The 17,422-nt window shown below is 36.0% G+C and overlaps 1 protein-coding gene across 2 annotated transcripts in view; it reads right to left on the bottom strand.

Annotated features, from left to right (window-relative positions):
* GC-a1 (soluble guanylyl cyclae alpha-1 subunit) overlaps positions 1 to 17,422 on the bottom strand; it is a 110,581-nt gene that overhangs the window by 30,865 nt on the left and 62,294 nt on the right. For both annotated transcript variants that reach the window (XM_012695713.4, NM_001246275.1), the window contains 5 exon segments: positions 17,209 to 17,291; positions 13,389 to 13,549; positions 12,977 to 13,188; positions 12,704 to 12,888; positions 3,942 to 4,120 (listed from right to left, as the gene is read on the bottom strand). In XM_012695713.4, coding sequence (XP_012551167.2) covers positions 3,942 to 4,120; positions 12,704 to 12,888; positions 12,977 to 13,188; positions 13,389 to 13,549; positions 17,209 to 17,291 — 820 coding nt within the window.

Below are 17,422 nucleotides of genomic sequence, written 5' to 3'. Positions count from 1 at the left end.
TGGGTATATACCTGTACTTAATTTAATTCGCGGCGCCACATGCAGACCAACCTAATCCCGGGCCAAACGTTTTCTGGGAACCTGTTCAATTCCTTGGTCAAACATAGTTAAGGGGCTAACAAACGGACCGAATGTTTACATTCCCTTACAAATCTAAGTTAACGAGCTCATTTTGATACGGGTTTTACTTTTCGAACATTCTCTTCGCTTCAGAAAAGGTTTGTTTAAGTTGGGCGTTATGTGATCGTCTTATATGGCATGAAAAGTTAATTCTGAGTAGTATAACGCAAAAAAAAAAACAAGTCTAACTGCGGACCATTATGTTTTAAATTAAATTGATGCCATTAAAGAATCGAAATACCTATTACTTTTTTATTCAACTTACATGTGTACGTTAATATTACGTTTTGTCAATAAAACAAACATTATTATATATCCCGTTATGTATATTAAATCTGGCTGTAGTGCCTGCCATTTTACTCCCTTCTTGTGAATTCTTTACGAGTTCCAGTTTGAAGAGTAGAACAGCAAACAAACAATGCGATTGAGACTTTAACATAAATTTTCAAAATGTCTGACTGCGTTCAGGATTTGAAGTCTATTGGCTCCAGTACCAAAATAAAAACAATAAAAACAAGACACTAAATTACACTAAAAGCAATTAACACAAACGAAACGGAAAACACCAATAAACAACATTCCTTATCAGATCAATATTTGAACACGTACCATCGGAGTATATTTATCTTGTACTTATCCATGAAACACCTAAACCAATTTGGGCTTAATGTAAATAATTCTGTCGCCATCCACTTGGTAATATTGTTGTGTACACAAGTACAAAGGCCCGTCTTGAAATGGAAGTGTTCTGAAGCCCACTAAGAACGTTGGACCACAAAGGGATGAAGACGACCGGGCAAATTGCTGACATAGCTTCAGGGGATTGCTGGATGTGTGATATAAGTGTATTGTAGTGGGAAATTATGTTAGTTGAGTACGAAAACTTTGTGTGAAAAATAGCCTTCTGCTATCATATTTTACGGGTTGTTATGTCTTTGAGTTGCCAGTCCTCTTGATGAAGATCGCTTTGTGATACAGCCGTTCGTTAAGCTGGCTTAGTTATTTTGTTTGAGTTTAATATTATAGTTTTTACAACATAAAACCTTTTATTATCTGCTATTGTATCCAGATTATTATTATACTATGATTGGATCTTACCATTCACATAGTATAGTATAGTATAGATTGTAATTAATTCCTGTTTGAAGTTTAATAGATTTTTAAAGCTATTGCTTTGCTCGCTAAGATACAAGCAAGTTCTTTCTCAACATGCTGTTACCTAATTATGGTTACTAGAATGTTTGTATTTTGTACTTATTACCGCTCACCGTGAGGTGTAAAGTGGTGGTGATAGTGCCACTGACAATCCCTTAAACTAATACGCATAATTAAGTCACGGCAGAAATAAAATGAACGCTTACACCAACAAATCTGAAATTAAATCTTAACGTTAAATATGTTGTATAGTTAATAATACGAACAAACATGAATTGGAATTAATTTTAAATTGATTATTGTCGGCTGTGTAATTTTGGTTCTACAATATTCCGAGCTTGGTTTCGATTTTAATGTCGTAAATTATGTGCCATAATATCATATTTCATACTTTTGTAAATTACAAGAATCAAATATTCTGCTCTAAAAATGTTAAAAAAATTCTTTCGCAATTCATTCGCAAAGCTCTGAGTAATCCCGTAATTCGAGAAGCAATTACAAAAACTTGGAAACTTGAATTAATCTAATCTATAACTAAAAATTTTAATGTGATAAGTTGAAAATTTACACGAACTTGTAATTAATGGAGTGAACAATGATTAAGTACATAAAGTTTCGACAGCTAATGAAACAAGGGCTTATAGGTTAACTTTGAATACACTTCATTATGATTTATCACGTGACAATGTTGATGATAAAAATGAAGCTTTCGCGACTTAATGTTACTTTGAGTCCAACCACAAGAACGCTACTTTGAAACTGGACCCACAAGAGTACGTAAGTTAACGATAGGCCTACTTCTTTTGGGATTAATTTACATTTATATTTGTAGCTGACGAGGAAGAAACCCAAGAAAATCCCAAAGATCATAAAGGTCAAGCTTAGGACATTGAAAGCTGTAGCATCAATTATTTAGATAAATAATGTAGTGAAATAAGTTTTACTTGTACAATGATATTAAAGCGGTCACCCAAATAAAGACTCATAAATTCAGAGGAGTTATCTTAAATTGTAACTGAAAACATTTTCATAGTGTCAGACGGTGAGAGATTAACCAAAATAATGCCATTTTTATTCAAAGATTACATTTTCTTGGCGAATATTACTTATTCAGTAAGCTAGCGGGCGGAGAATGTCTTCATTCCGTGTCGTAACTGGAGGTAATGACAGTGGCTTAAGTGCCGCCAAGGCAAAAAGTAAATGCCTGATATTACAATATTTCTGATGTGGTTCTGGAAATTTTAATTTGTGTCGTTACTCTGGTATTAGCTTCGTTTTGAGCAACGAATATATTTTTTTCATAGAAAGGTCAATCAAATAAATACATTGGCCTATTTCTTCTGCATTATAATATTGACAGAAAATGCTATAAATATTTTTTGAGACAATATTTGGTAGGTTTCAAATTTCGGCAATTTGGCATATGCCGTCTGGGTAATGAATGGGTCTTTAAGGAGCAAATTAAAGAAAAAATATTGTTCTGTTATATGATACATTGTATATGTTATTGAACAACTGGATTATAACTAAGATTTTAAAATTCGCAAACCTGAGTATTACTCATTGAGAACGAGTAAAACTCGCCCTCTGAGGTTTCCGGGTGCAAGCTAAATTTCTTCGCATATAAATCCACGCAATCCTGCACAACTAATATCATTAAAATTTTTTGAATGTGAAACAAGCATACCAAATATTAATTATAATTTTGTTATCATTACAAGATCTGCCTGTGCTTTCTATGTATTTTAATTTAAATTACCTCAATGGAGGGATGGAAACGAAATCAAATTTATAAGGAACGTAACAGGAAAAACCAAATACCGAACAATAATAAGTAATATTATGAATACCGACGAATTCAGGACTTTCATTTTAATTAAAATCTTTTTAATTAAGAACAGAATTACTGCATTAGATATAAACAATTTTGGCATTCTTATTTTGCATATTAGAATAGCATTTAATATTTATGACATAGATGTTAGGACAGTGGATCTGGCGTATCAATATCACTTACCTTTTCGATAGTACTATAAATGCAAATCTTAAGGTCCCATTTTCTCAAAACAAAATCTCAACTAAGAGACGAAACATTGACTTTGTTGAAAACAAACTCTATACATATAAATTATTTTGGAACCAAATATGAAATCGAATTCTTAAAGGTAATAATAATAATAAAGCTGATAATCTTCTTGAAATTTCACAATCAAAGCTACCTAAAATAGGATTCCGAAGAAATAACCTTTTTGTACACATCAAAGACCTGACAAAATTAAACCTTATGATTAATCAAGATCTTATCAGGTTTTTGTTTTGATAACGAGGTCTCTGCAACCTTTGAACCGTCGGAATATCCTTTGATTCAAAGCTCTGCTTCTTATTGGCTATTGAATTAAAAGATAGGAAATTCTCGTTCCATAATATTAACGATCATGCAAATTATATTATTGTTTATTCATATTTTCTTACGACACAGTGTTCAGATGTACAAAGCAAGTAGAAAATGACTTGTCATAATCATCACATAACGGTTAGAAAGATACAGACTACATACCTACAAACATAACCTAAAAATTATGTCTCAAGAAATCTCCGATGTAAGGGATCTTTGAATTGCTTGCAGAATTTTTTAATAATTTGTTTTGAAATTAATTTTCACTTACCTCAGCCAAAGAAGTAGACCCTGGTATCTTCAAGCAAAACATGAAGGGAGTATTGACCCTTTTCAGTATCTCGCGGAAGTCTAAGGGGACTCCACGAGGACGAAGCAGTCTGAAGAACGTGTTGAGAGACGAACCATGAGAGGCGAGGTGCATTCCGAAGAGACGCATGAAACCTCCACCTGAGCAATCATAATCAAATCAGTCATGGATGTAAATATTTTAAGGAAAGGAATCAACATGGAAAGAACTTCTTGAAACAAGGCTTGCAGAGAGTACGGCAAGCGGCTTGTCTCTGTCTCTGGCATTGCTAATGTCCATGAACCATGATAACTACTCAACATCCGGTGGGCCGTCATCATCATCAGCCTGCGGCAGTCCACTGCTGGGCATAGACCTCCCCCAAAGCTCACCACTGAACCCGATCCTCGGTTCGGATCTCAACTATCTGACTATAGAGGCAATAAGAAAAGACAAAGGGAATATCTTTCACCCAGCGAATAAAATTACTTAGTTCTGAACTGACGAGTAACGGCCAGTATTTCATTATTCGGAACATGTATTTTTCAAAAATCTTCTTTCCTATAAGAGGTACCGCCATAATGGTTTTAATATGGAAATATTATTAAGTAAATGTAAAGCTGGAAGATCATACATGTTTATTATCTTAAGTCTTAAAGTAAAAAAAGGGTGCGTGTACTTATGTACGCGCGTAAGAAGTTATACTTTATTGTAATTTTTTTATTTTTATTTAAATTTTAATCAATTTGAAAAATAAACGATTAAACAACATCTTCAAACACGCATATTAAACACGTAGAAATCCGGTAATTCTCGGTACGGTTCGAAAAGTTCACCTGCGGCTATATTCAGACTCGCCAAGTTACGTCGGTCGTATCGTAATGAGCGATTTAGTGGGCAACTTCATTCTGTTAATTTTGTGTCACGGTGCGCGCGCATCGTAAAATTTCACTCTCATAAATTTTTCATAACGCGCTTAAATAAGTATAACTTCAAAAATATTTTCAGAAACTCGATGATGGCTTGTCTTGGTTATTTATTTCGGAACCAATATACTGAAAAAAATTGGCTGTTGCTGTCAATAATTATTCCACCGAACAATAATTTTAATAGTTCATTATGTACTTTTAAATAGTATAATTACATCCGAAGTAAAGCGACTGTATTTGCATTTGTAATGGAAGTTTGATTAAGCTTCGTTCGTTGACTCCCGCCTAAAAATTCCCGTTTCTGCTCAATCATCGCTTGACTCGTTAATTATAATGCTATTATCTAGGTCAGAAGGAAACACTAATGAACATTTCTAAAACAGTATGAAACGAGCAAAAAAGCCAAGTAAGTTTTGTTAGCTACCAATATTTTTCAGATCTTCAATACATCATCACGGAAAACTTTTAATTAAATTTGATGTGGCAAAACACTAATTAGTAACAGTCTTCCAGATACTGTGTTTAACGATAATTTAATTACATATATATATATATATATATTGGCATTGGATTGGATTGATATTTTGTTTTCTTATCCTCTTACATGCCATACGAAACCTAGTGTTTTAATTTGAAATATCACAGTTCTTTTGGACTATGTGATGTTGACCTAAAAATGCACCACCTCATTCCTTTCGTGGATAAAGAGCGAATAAGATTAACTAGAGACGCAGCAGCATTTATACAATACAATCCTTGTTTTAAAGTGGGTAGTGGCAATCCTGTTGTGATCTCTAGGATTTCCGGCAATTATAAAACCGCGAATGAACCCAGAGCTCATTCACCCATGTACGTAGTAAATAAACAAAATAAATTCGTGATATAAAGCGAAAATGTGAGCAGTATTCCAGATTTTTATTTCTACTTCTTCTAGTTTTCAAGCACGCAAGTAACTTTTGAATAAATCGCTCAACGATTTGTTCTGAGTAATGTCTTCGCATTAATGTCCCATTCTATACCGAAACCAGCTGATTCAACTGACGTGACTGTGATGTATGTAAATGTTCGTAAAAAGTTGGAACACCCACATTTATTTTATCGTATTTTAGCTAATGGCGAGATATTTGCAACCTCGTAAAAAATGCTTGTAATTTATTTTGTGTTATTGAAGGACTTAATGTCGAATCGTGCGTACATTTAATAATATTTAATGCGTGAGTTAGTTTTTAATGTGCGTGATGCGTGATGAGCATGTTTTGAATTTCGCCATAAAACGTAATGTAGGTATTCTTTTTTTTTTTAGATGAGAATACAGTGCATTGCCTCTCCAGAATATCAATCCAAATAATATATGACGGAGGAGAAACGCTGAAGGAATGTTTTTAAAAAGTGTGACGTCAGCATTGTTGACGTCACGGTCATTAAGTTCTCGATGATGACTCATATTTGGGCTTCCAAAACAAAACTTCACGAGAACTGCGTATATTGCACGAGAAGCATAACAACGTTACAGAGAGATCCGTACTGTACTACGGCTCGGACACGAATGAATCAACGCTAGACAGCACGGCCGTATTTATAGGACTTCGTACACGTCAGCGTGTTTACAAGTATTAAACACGTGAGCGTGTTTACAAGATTTTAAAGTATTGAAATTACAATAAAAGGGACTGTTTAACATCAATTTCTTACCACAGAGTAATTAGTTGATGATCAGTAGGTAAATAGTCATATTTGCGCCGACACGGCCATACTGACAGGCGGTGCGTGCTCTGCACCGGCCTCATTGATTCTCGTAGGTTTTTCTTTGATTCTCATTGACCTGTAGGAATAAAAAGTTTCTCTGAGTAGCGCATCTGTTATACTTGCGTTACTTGTAACTATGAAGGTTTGAGACTTATTAATGCGATTTGATTGTAGGGTTCTCGGAGGGTATCGTAGGGTTCTCGGAGGGTATCGTAGGGTTCTCGGCGGTTCTCGTAGAGTTCTCGGCGGTTCTCGTAGAGTTCTCGGCGGTTCTCGTAGAGTTCTCGGCGGTTCTCGTAGAGTTCTCGGCGGTTCTCGTAGAGTTCTCGGCGGTTCTCGTAGAGTTCTCGGCGGTTCTCGTAGAGTTCTCGGCGGTTCTCGTAGAGTTCTCGGCGGTTCTCGTAGAGTTCTCGGCGGTTCTCGTAGAGTTCTCGGCGGTTCTCGTAGATTTATTTAAGGTGTTCGGATAAGGATGTTGTGGCGTACACTGTGGTACTTATGTAGTGGGCGTACACTGTGGTACTTATGTAGTGGGCGTACACTGTGGTACTTATGTAGTGGGCGTACACTGTGGTACTTATGTAGTGGGCGTACACTGTGGTGCTTATGTAGTGGGCGTACACTGTGGTGCTTATATAGTGGGCGTACACTGTGGTGCTTATATAGTGGGCGTACACTGTGGTGCTTATATAGTGGGCGTACACTGTGGTACTTATGTAGTGGGCGTACACTGTGGTACTTATGTAGTGGGCGTACACTGTGGTACTTATGTAGTGGGCGTACACTGTGGTACTTATGTAGTGGGCGTACACTGTGGTACTTATGTAGTGGGCGTACACTGTGGTACTTATGTAGTGGGCGTACACTGTGGTACTTATGTAGTGGGCGTACACTGTGGTACTTATGTAGTGGGCGTACACTGTGGTACTTATGTAGTGGGCGTACACTGTGGTACTTATGTAGTGAGCGTACACTGTGGTACTTATGTAGTGAGCGTACACTGTGGTACTTATGTAGTGGGCGTACACTGTGGTACTTATGTAGTGGGCGTACACTGTGGTACTTATGTAGTGGGCGTACACTGTGGTACTTATGTAGTGGGCGTACACTGTGGTACTTATGTAGTGGGCGTACACTGTGGTACTTATGTAGTGGGCGTACACTGTGGTACTTATGTAGTGGGCGTACACTGTGGTACTTTTGCCGAGGCGTACACTGTGGTACTTTTGCCGAGGCGTACACTGTGGTACTTTTGCCGAGGCGTACACTGTGGTACTTTTGCCGAGGCGTACACTGTGGTACTTATGTTGTGGTGTAATTTTGGTAATTAAAAATAAAAACTTATCTTTGAGTGTTGATTTTGTTGCTCGACCATGCTGATTTGTGGAGTAGATGTATAGGCTCATCGGCTGTTGCTGGAGGGTAGTCTTATTCCGCCGATATGGTTAAATGGTCTCCAGGTTGTTGCTGAGCGGAGGCGGCATGTGATCCCACTTCTGATGACGGAGCAGAAACGCTGAAGGAATGTTTTTAAAAAGTGTGACGTCAGCATTGTTGACGTCACGGTCATTAAGTTCTCGATGATGACTCATATTTGGGCTTCCAAAACAAAACTTCACGAGAACTGCGTATATTGCACGAGAAGCATAACAACGTTACAGAGAGATCCGTACTGTACTACGGCTCGGACACGAATGAATCAACGCTAGACAGCACGGCCGTATTTATAGGACTCCGTACACGTCAGCGTGTTTACAAGTATTAAACACGTGAGCGTGTTTACAAGATTTTAAAGTATTGAAATTACAATAAAAGGGACTGTTTAACATCAATTTCTTATCACAGAGTAATTAGTTGATGATCAGTAGGTAAATAGTCATATTTGCGCCGACATATATAATTACTTTTGTTTCTCCATTGCAGTCATACGAAAATTTAACAACTATAGTTAATGTAGTGACGACGCCAAAAGTGGCTCTCTAAAGACGGACAAGTAATGAATGACAAACGACTGTATAGCCCGTCTAAGATATAGTGATTATTAGATGCCATAGACATCAGAGCGTAAGCACCAACTACCTCAAGAGACCAAGTCGAAGTTTGTATGGCTATAAACGAAAACAGACAAATCCAATCTACAGAATGCACCGCCAGCTTTGAAGATAGACATTGAGGCATCATAATAAAAAGAAAATAAGGTTTTCATAACAGTTACTACTACAGAGAGATAGTGAAAAGTCAATAGGCCCGACTTTTAACACCAAATAAACTTAACATTTGCACAGAAATCATATTATAGGAACAAGGCACACGCTGACAATTTACATACAAGTATTCACCCAGAAGAAATTTATACTTTTATACATATATTGCGTGTGCCATAATTAGATTGGAAATTTTTAATAAGCCATGATAAGTTCTTAAGGTTCAACGAAAGCTTCATTGCAATTTACCTATGATGAAATTCAAATCGAATCTCTGTGAACAGCGCAGAGTCGCCGCTATCGTTAAAATAAACGGTTACATCATCGTCTAAGAAAATGGCATAGACGTAAAAACCCTTCGATAATCACCTGCCAACATTACCGGCGAATTTAACGGCCCTATTTCAACATCATTAAGAAACGTCTGAGGTGGGAAGGAAAAGAATGGTCCCAGATGGGTTGAGGTGGTCAAACTAAGTGGAATTAGGGGGTTGGGTTGAGTGTTATGTTTCGTTCAATTTTTTTTATAGAGATTGACTTTGTAGGAATTTCACAAGATGTAGGTAGTCTAAGATATTTGAAATTTTCTCGGTCTGATACCGGCCATATTTCGCATTGTTTTAATATTTTTTTTAATAATTTACATATAGAAGTAAATCCGGCAAACGCATTGTGGTTAGGCCAGGCCAGCCACCAGGTGGAACCACGACCTGGTAAAGATCGTGGTAATCCGCTGGATGGAAACTGCGTAGGACCGATTAGTGAGGCGAACTTTGGGGTGACCTATTTCCAGCTGGAGACTTTTGTTGGCGTCTAAAAAAATATCAAGAAACCTGGTACTTTGGTGGTTTTTTTTTTTCAGCGATATTATTAAAATTTTAGATAGATAGATTGGGTTTGATTGACCACATGTCTCAAGGTATGTGGCGAATTAGCGTTTATCAAATTTCTATGAATTCCATAAATCAAATGATACTGTTGTTTGGGTTGTTTGTAGAAAAAAAATTATCATAGTTGAGCCTCAAAACATGGCCCAATCCTTTATATTACTTTAAAGAGAAACTTATGCGATGGTTTTGTAGCATCTTTAGACATCCATCACACATATTTTGTTTTGGGATTCCTACACAACCCAAGCCGTAGACTTGTTCAAGAGCAAGGGCTGTCAGATAACAAAATCTTAAGGGCTCTCTTATTTATTGGTAGTAGATAGCCGGATAAGCTACACGAAACTATTTAGAGACACACCACCCGCCTTGAGACTTGAGTTCGAATACAAAAACGGACGTCCTACTTTTCAAAGCCAGACTAAGCGATTGCTTTAAAATAAACTTTGCATAGCCTAAATAATGCAAGCGTATATTTAATTAATTAGAAACAAAGAGAGAGAGAGAGAGAGAGAGAGAGAGAGAGAGAGAGAGAGAAAGAGAGAGAGAGAGTATTCTTTATTGTACACCAAAAAACAAATAAACAGTGCGATACATTAAACACAAAAAGTACAATTGGCGGTCTTATCGCTAAGAGCGATCTCTTCCAGCCAACCATCAGGTGGACAAGAATCATTTATAAACTCCAATTAGGCTTACTTAATGAAGAATAAATTATCTGTGAGACAGTAAATAATAAGGGCTTAACGTAAAGTGAATCGTAAATTCAAGGAGCCTATTTAATGTGATGTAATGGAGGTGAGGCGAAAATAATGCTTAACGAAGGGATTTCATTTAATGGTACATTATTAAGGAAAAAAAGCTTTGAAAGATGAGTACAGAATAATACTAAACCAAATTGCTTAATCGAGTTATTGGCGCATAGTGAGAATAATACACTAAATTCCACAAATGATCCACGAATTTGATTTGACGCCAAAAGAAGTCGGACAAAATGGACACAAATTCTTTCAAGATATCGAATGCAGCAGTTTCAAAAGCATTAATTAAATTGACATTTCACTAGTAAAAGTCAGCTCTGACTATAATAACTACTGAGCTAAATACATACAATAAACTCCTACTATCTCGCATGCCTTTCTTCATCTCCTTTTTACCACCGCACGTTACTAGCGGACACTTAACACGTTAACTGCCATGTAGGTCACCGGTGCCCTACATGGCCCACTGAAGTAATTACGTCGATTTCTCTCTTCGATCTTCTTAATAAGACGCCGGAATATTTAATAGACTCTGGCAAAGATGAATCCGAAGATACTGAGACTGAATTTATTTCTAGAGACCTAACAGACTAAAACATACATTATAAGAAAAGTAGGCAAAGTCTGGTAATCCAGGCGTTCTTAGTAATAGAAATCGACATAACTACTTCCGTGCGCCGCGTAGTGCACCGGTGACCTACATGGCAGTCAATGTGTTAATCTAGTCAACATGGATGCTTCAATTTAATCGGAGAAGCGATGCCTCAACAAATACGAGTAGATACATAATATCCATAATTTGATATTTAAAATTACTATTCCTAATATTGTTAAATAAAAATGTTACCCCTAATCTATTTTAAACCATCAAGGGAGTTCTTCAAATACGAGAGTTTAATAAATTATTTATTATAAATGATTTTTCTTTATCTTTAATAAATTAAAATTTCTGTTCATTCACCCGTCAGTTATCTTTTAAGCTTAACAATTACCTTTAAGCTTACCAAGTTGCCAATTAACTGAATGTTAAAGTTACACGTGTCCAGCATCGAACCTACAAATTCGCAAATGAGAGGCATGTATGATGCCGCTGCGTCTTGTGGTGATGCAAACTTATTATTATCGACATAGAACAAGCAGATATTGAATAAATCATAAGCGAGATTCTAATTTTGTCGGCACTGTTGAATCTTGAATGTAGATAGTAAGTCTCGTCTTACATAATACAAAGCCTTTCTAGGTCAGCCAGAAATAGTTCCAGCTTGGAATTAGAATTCTATTCACAAGTTCAGATTTCGAATCCTATGCAGCGGTTTGCGATTGCATTCGAAATTTATTCATAGTTCTACATTTCTATTCGCTTTTTAGCATAATATAGGTAATTAGTGTTTAGAGAAAAAATATGACAATGTGTGATATCATACCACAGTAAAATTTTGAACAAAAAATTCAAACCGCCTACGTTATCAGCAGACTTTTTTTTATTTTTTTTATTGCTTTGATAGGTGCACGACCTCACAGCCCACCTGGTGTTAAGTGGTTACTGGAGCCCAAATACATCTGCAACGTAAATGCGCAACCCACCTTGAGATATAAGATCTAAGGGCTCAAGTATAGTTACAACGGCTGTCCCACCCTTCAAACCGAAACGCATTACTGCTTCACGGCAGAAATAGGCAGGGTGGTGGTACCTACCTGTGCAAACTCACAGGAGGTCCTGCGACCAGTAATTACGCAAATTATAATTTTGCGGGTTTGATTTTTATTACACGATGTTATTCCTTCACCGTGGAAGTCAATCGTGAATATTTGTTGAGTACGTATTTCATTAGAAAAATTGGTACCCGCCTGGGAGTCGAACACCGGTGCATCGCTCAACACGAATGCACCGGACATATTATCCTTTAGGCCACGACGACCTCAAATTAGCCGTTTTGTTTTGTAGCAATAGTGTGGTTTATTTCCAAAAAGCGTTTTCATTTTAATAGTAAAGCTGTTGAAATGTTAAACAAATATAATATAAAATGTACAATTCCAAATACTACTAGCAGAACAAACTGCTATTGCATTGGACAGTGAAAAACATAATTAAATAATTCGAGTCACATTAAACAAAAAAGGTACTTTGGAACAACGAAGATGCCAAGACTAAACCACATTCTGATAAAATCTATTTGGCTTTCCAAAAAAAATTATACCGAAAACAACGATACGTACCGAGCTGGACGAGTTCCAAACGCTTATCTGTAACAAAATGCCAAGGGAAGGCTTTGCAGAAACTGGCGACGCCTATCTTCAGATCTGTCACTTTGGTTGACGTGGCAATTGGAGCAGGTTCATTCGTTGTATCGCAGTTTTCCTCTTTGGTTTTAAGGTTTAGCGGGGCAGCGTTTATTTCATATCTGCAATTGATATTAACAATATAATACCACGACAAGCTTGGTAACTTACCATAAAAGCCTTGATTTCACCATCGTGAAAGTTCAGTACCTAAATCTTCTTGGGTCGTTGGTGTAGCTCATCAGTCTTATATCTGTCCGTGTATCGTACAGCCTTCGGGCTATTGCTCTAAGACTTCCCACCAGTAGGTAAGCGACCGGCTCGCTTTCGGTCGTGAGATGAAGTTGTATCTTCCCCTCTTGTGATGTTGTGCATACGAAATTAGCTTCGTATTCAATAGTTTCGTCTTTGAGTGAATCGTCCTAAAAGAAAATGAAAATATCACTATTACTATTTCTTCCTCATTTGTACTCTTCCGTTTAACTTTTACAATTAATTACATAGACCTACTAAAAACAAATTTTATAAATCAATACTAAAGTTTGAAATAAAATTCTAGTAATTTAACCCGTTCTTGCTGCAAATGTAAACAACTAATTTGAATTACAAATTTTATGCTAACCTGGTCGTGCAATACGTCATGTACACTGTCTAATGTGGTCAGGAATTCAGTCAAATTGGTGCCTAAACATTTGAAAGCCCTCTCCAATCGGCAATTGTGTGAAAACGCTGTTAATATTAAATATTCTCCTAATTTCGCCATAAAATCTTTAGTGCTAACACCTGTAACAAAATTTCCATTATGATACGACACCTCGCCAAAAGACGAATTTAACTTAATTAATTTTAACAAAAGATATTATCCAGAGATTGTAATTAACGAAGTTATTCAATAAGGCTTTTGGAAATCTTCGCGTTAATTTTGCTTTGTTTAATTTTCTGTTTGATTTACAGGGTGACTGATTTGACAGGGAAACTGGTGAGTAGATTTATAGGCCTGAATTTAATGGATCAGAACATATTTTATGATTAAACGTTCTATTAATAGTGAAATCTCGTTAGTGTCAATAGTCCTTAAGATTTAAGAAACTAAGCTAATACTATGCTTAGTGCATAATTGGAACGAAGTTCCTTATCGCGCGTTGTGAAAGGGGGCTAGACGGAAAAAATTCTTACGAAAAGTTGTCACGACACTTTTTGCTATAGTAAGCTATTGTAAGCTGTGCGGCGTCGCATGTTTCTCTGTCTGTCTGTCTGTCTCTCTCTCTCTTTCTTTCTTCATACCTCGAATAGAACTTTAAATTAATATTTTTATAATTGGGAACTTCGTTCCTATCCGGTGTCCCACGACACCACACATCTTTTTTTATTAATACTAAGTATCTTAATTACGTAACAAGGATTTCAGTAGTTTTTTGTTACTATTATAGATAGAGTAGAGTAGAGGGTAGAGTTCATGGTCCAATCGGTATAAAATATTTGTGAATTTCAAAGCTCCCTTCAAGACCTAGTCTAAATTTCGACCGAGTCTTAGTTACATTGGAATGTCGTCAAAGTACTGACCTTCAACAATTAAATATATTTTGAAGCAATTTTGAAATTGTTCTAGAACTGACCTTCTAAATTAAAAAAAAAAAACATATAAGACAATCTAATGTTCGTGGTAATTTTTTGTCCATTTTGCAAAACACGTTATTGGAAAAAATATCACTAAGATTCAAATTATCCATTAAAATGTTCCAACCATAAGTATTCATAAGAAATAAAAAGGATCGCATCTAAAAGTTAAATACACCTTGAGAAGGGTTCAAAGAAGTCAAGCGTTCATGATATAAATGAACTTTTTTGTTGCTCTTTCGGAAATCTTCTTAGGCTGTGTCAGAGAAATTGCTATTGTGAGATTTATTAATGACATCAATCTATTCAGTTGGGGATCTGAGGCCATCGAAAAAATTCATATTACATTTGAATAGATTTTTTTATATCATTTAGATTGAGACCTATAAAAAGAAGATCAATAACGCTGAAACATTTGGAATTCAACTTAAGGGATTTTTCCCAGTATTTTAACTTTCCTCAATATACGCCTCTGTCATTAAAACACAATAATAAAGTACATAGAGTAATTAAGTAAAATAGCAGTAAATTAATGCCAAATAATATGCAGCAGAGGACACACACTTTATTTAGAATACAATGGCATTCAAAGATCAATGGAAATGTACTCTCCGATGATTAATTATACAATTAAATTTAAAATACAAGCATGAGGTCTACAGTTTTTACTGTGTTTGGATACCTCCGGAAGTATAGTAGTAACAATGACAAAGGTTTACTTGATGAAGGTCGCTGCATGATAACTGACAACTAATACTCGAGCGATCCTTTGACAGAATTTATGCTTTCTCGCAATACAGACCTCTGTGGCACAAGCATATTGCGTTGTTTGTTTTTCTAAACTTTTAGTTCACCAATTAAAATTTGTATCTTTTTTTCTAAGTTTTTTTATGTCGTGTTGCTATACTAAGAATTTAAAAAAAATATAACATGTTTTCGACTTTTTCCATTTATTAGATCCTTGGCCACAAGTCCACAAAGAAAACACTAACTAATTTGACAAGTCCGTGGATCTAGGCCCCGTAGAGAAACACATCGGCTCGTGTACCTCTTAAGGAACACGAACTCTGCGGCACCGCTCACCGTGTACCACATACGTAACACCGGACTGTTAACGTGTTAATTGGCTCAATGATCGTCTGAATCGACGTTCTTGGTGAAGAATGGTGTTGCTGAGCATTAAGATTAATTTGAAGAAGCAGAAGAAGAAACTATTAAAACTATTTTAGCGGCAGGCAGCGGCTTGGCTCTGCCCCTGGCATTGCTGAAGTCCATGGGAGACGGTAACCGCTCACCATCAGGTATGATGCTCAGGGCCGTATGCTCGTCTGCCTACAAGAGCAATAAAAAATAAAATAAAAACTATTTTTACGGTTTAATCTCCGGTTTCATTGTTCATTTATTTTATAATATCCAACATTTCAATTGGCTTCATCGTAAAGATTTTCAAAGAGGAAAGATTTTTTTAATAATTTATTGTTGCACTAATGATATATTAATTTTTATTTTCGGTGCAATTTCACGCCACGTCTAAACGTAAATCCTTCCTAACATCCGTTTTGTTCCCAACAAGGTCTACATCAACCCGCGTCATATACAATTTGTAAGTATTTCAAAGCCGTCTAGAAACCCTAATCTGGCCGACCCATTTACGTCTGTGAGATAAATTTTCCTTTAGATTACACCGCTCTTGTTTTGCTATACATCTTAATAAGTTCTGTAGTTTGGTGTTTCTTTAATTAATATTTTACGACGATTTCTCCCTACTCTATCACTCCCTAATCCCATTCAGGATCTTGGAACTCTTTAAAGTAACCAAGTTTCAGTTTCCTTTTGTGTCTCAAATCTAGTCATCAAATTAAATTATTAATATTAACATCTATTTTGGCTTATTTATTAGTTCTGTGGTTTATCTATTAGATTTATTTAACGCTGGAATAGCCTGGATGGTACAAAAGTATGTGAATAATGAATTAATTATTTATTTGTTACAGATCAAATAATAAGATCTGTTTTAACATCTTGAACAACTGCTCATTGATAAAACCGAGGATTCCGAATAATGAACACTAACAAATATTTCAAATAAAATCTAATTAGGACATGCAAGGTTATTTTTATTATAAATATTCTAAAATTGGTGGGTAAATATAATCATCTTATTTGAGCCTTGTGGGTAGACTGAAATTATAGTCATTGTGACATGTAGGCCGCTATCACATTTGAGACATGAAAGATCCTTTACTAGATAATGGTAAATCAGTAGACATATCTTGAATAAGTGATAGTCGTATATTCTAATATAAAGCCAAAACCTTTATAATAAAAATATATATATATTCGTAAAAACTATATTCATAACTAGCGACCCGCCCTCGCTTCGCTTCCGAAACATTATATTTTATTATTGATAGCTGAGTCCCGCGATGTTACCCGCGGTTATTGTCGTACCGCGGGTGAAGCCGCGGGGCGAAGCTAGTCTACAAAAGCCTAAATTACTCCTTATATCATGAGCTACCTATCAGTGAAAGTCCCGTCAAAATCGGTTCATCCGTTCCAGAGATTAGCCGGAACAAACAGACAGACAAAAATTGTAAAAAATGATATTTTAGTGTATGTACCGTATATAGATATTCATATGCATGTAGTAAAAAGAGGCTATTTCAATATTATAAACAGACACACCAATTTATATGTATAGATTTCATAAGATACGTATGTATATTACAACCAGAATTCCCAGCAAACTCATTCACTCGGTTTAAATTAAATAATCACTAAAACCGCGCGTAAACTCAACATGCGATGAATTTTGTAACACTTACTGTCTGTCGCTCGCACCGCGTCGTAGATTTCTTGGAGATACGCATAATTTCTACAGGTCTTCACTTCATCGGGTAATCTGCGTCTGTGAACAAATCAATTTTGGTTTCACTCTTGAATTCCCACCAAAATGAACCACTGTAACCATCCTTATGTATTAACTCGTCTGGTCATAAATACGATTACTTAAAAAAAATTTTTTTTTCAAATTTTTAA

This window comes from Bombyx mori, chromosome 14, assembly GCF_030269925.1.
Source record: "Bombyx mori chromosome 14, ASM3026992v2".
Taxonomy (NCBI): Eukaryota; Metazoa; Arthropoda; class Insecta; order Lepidoptera; family Bombycidae; genus Bombyx; species Bombyx mori.
The sequence above is the reverse complement of the archived record's forward strand: the minus strand, read 5'-3'. Positions and strand labels throughout refer to the sequence as shown.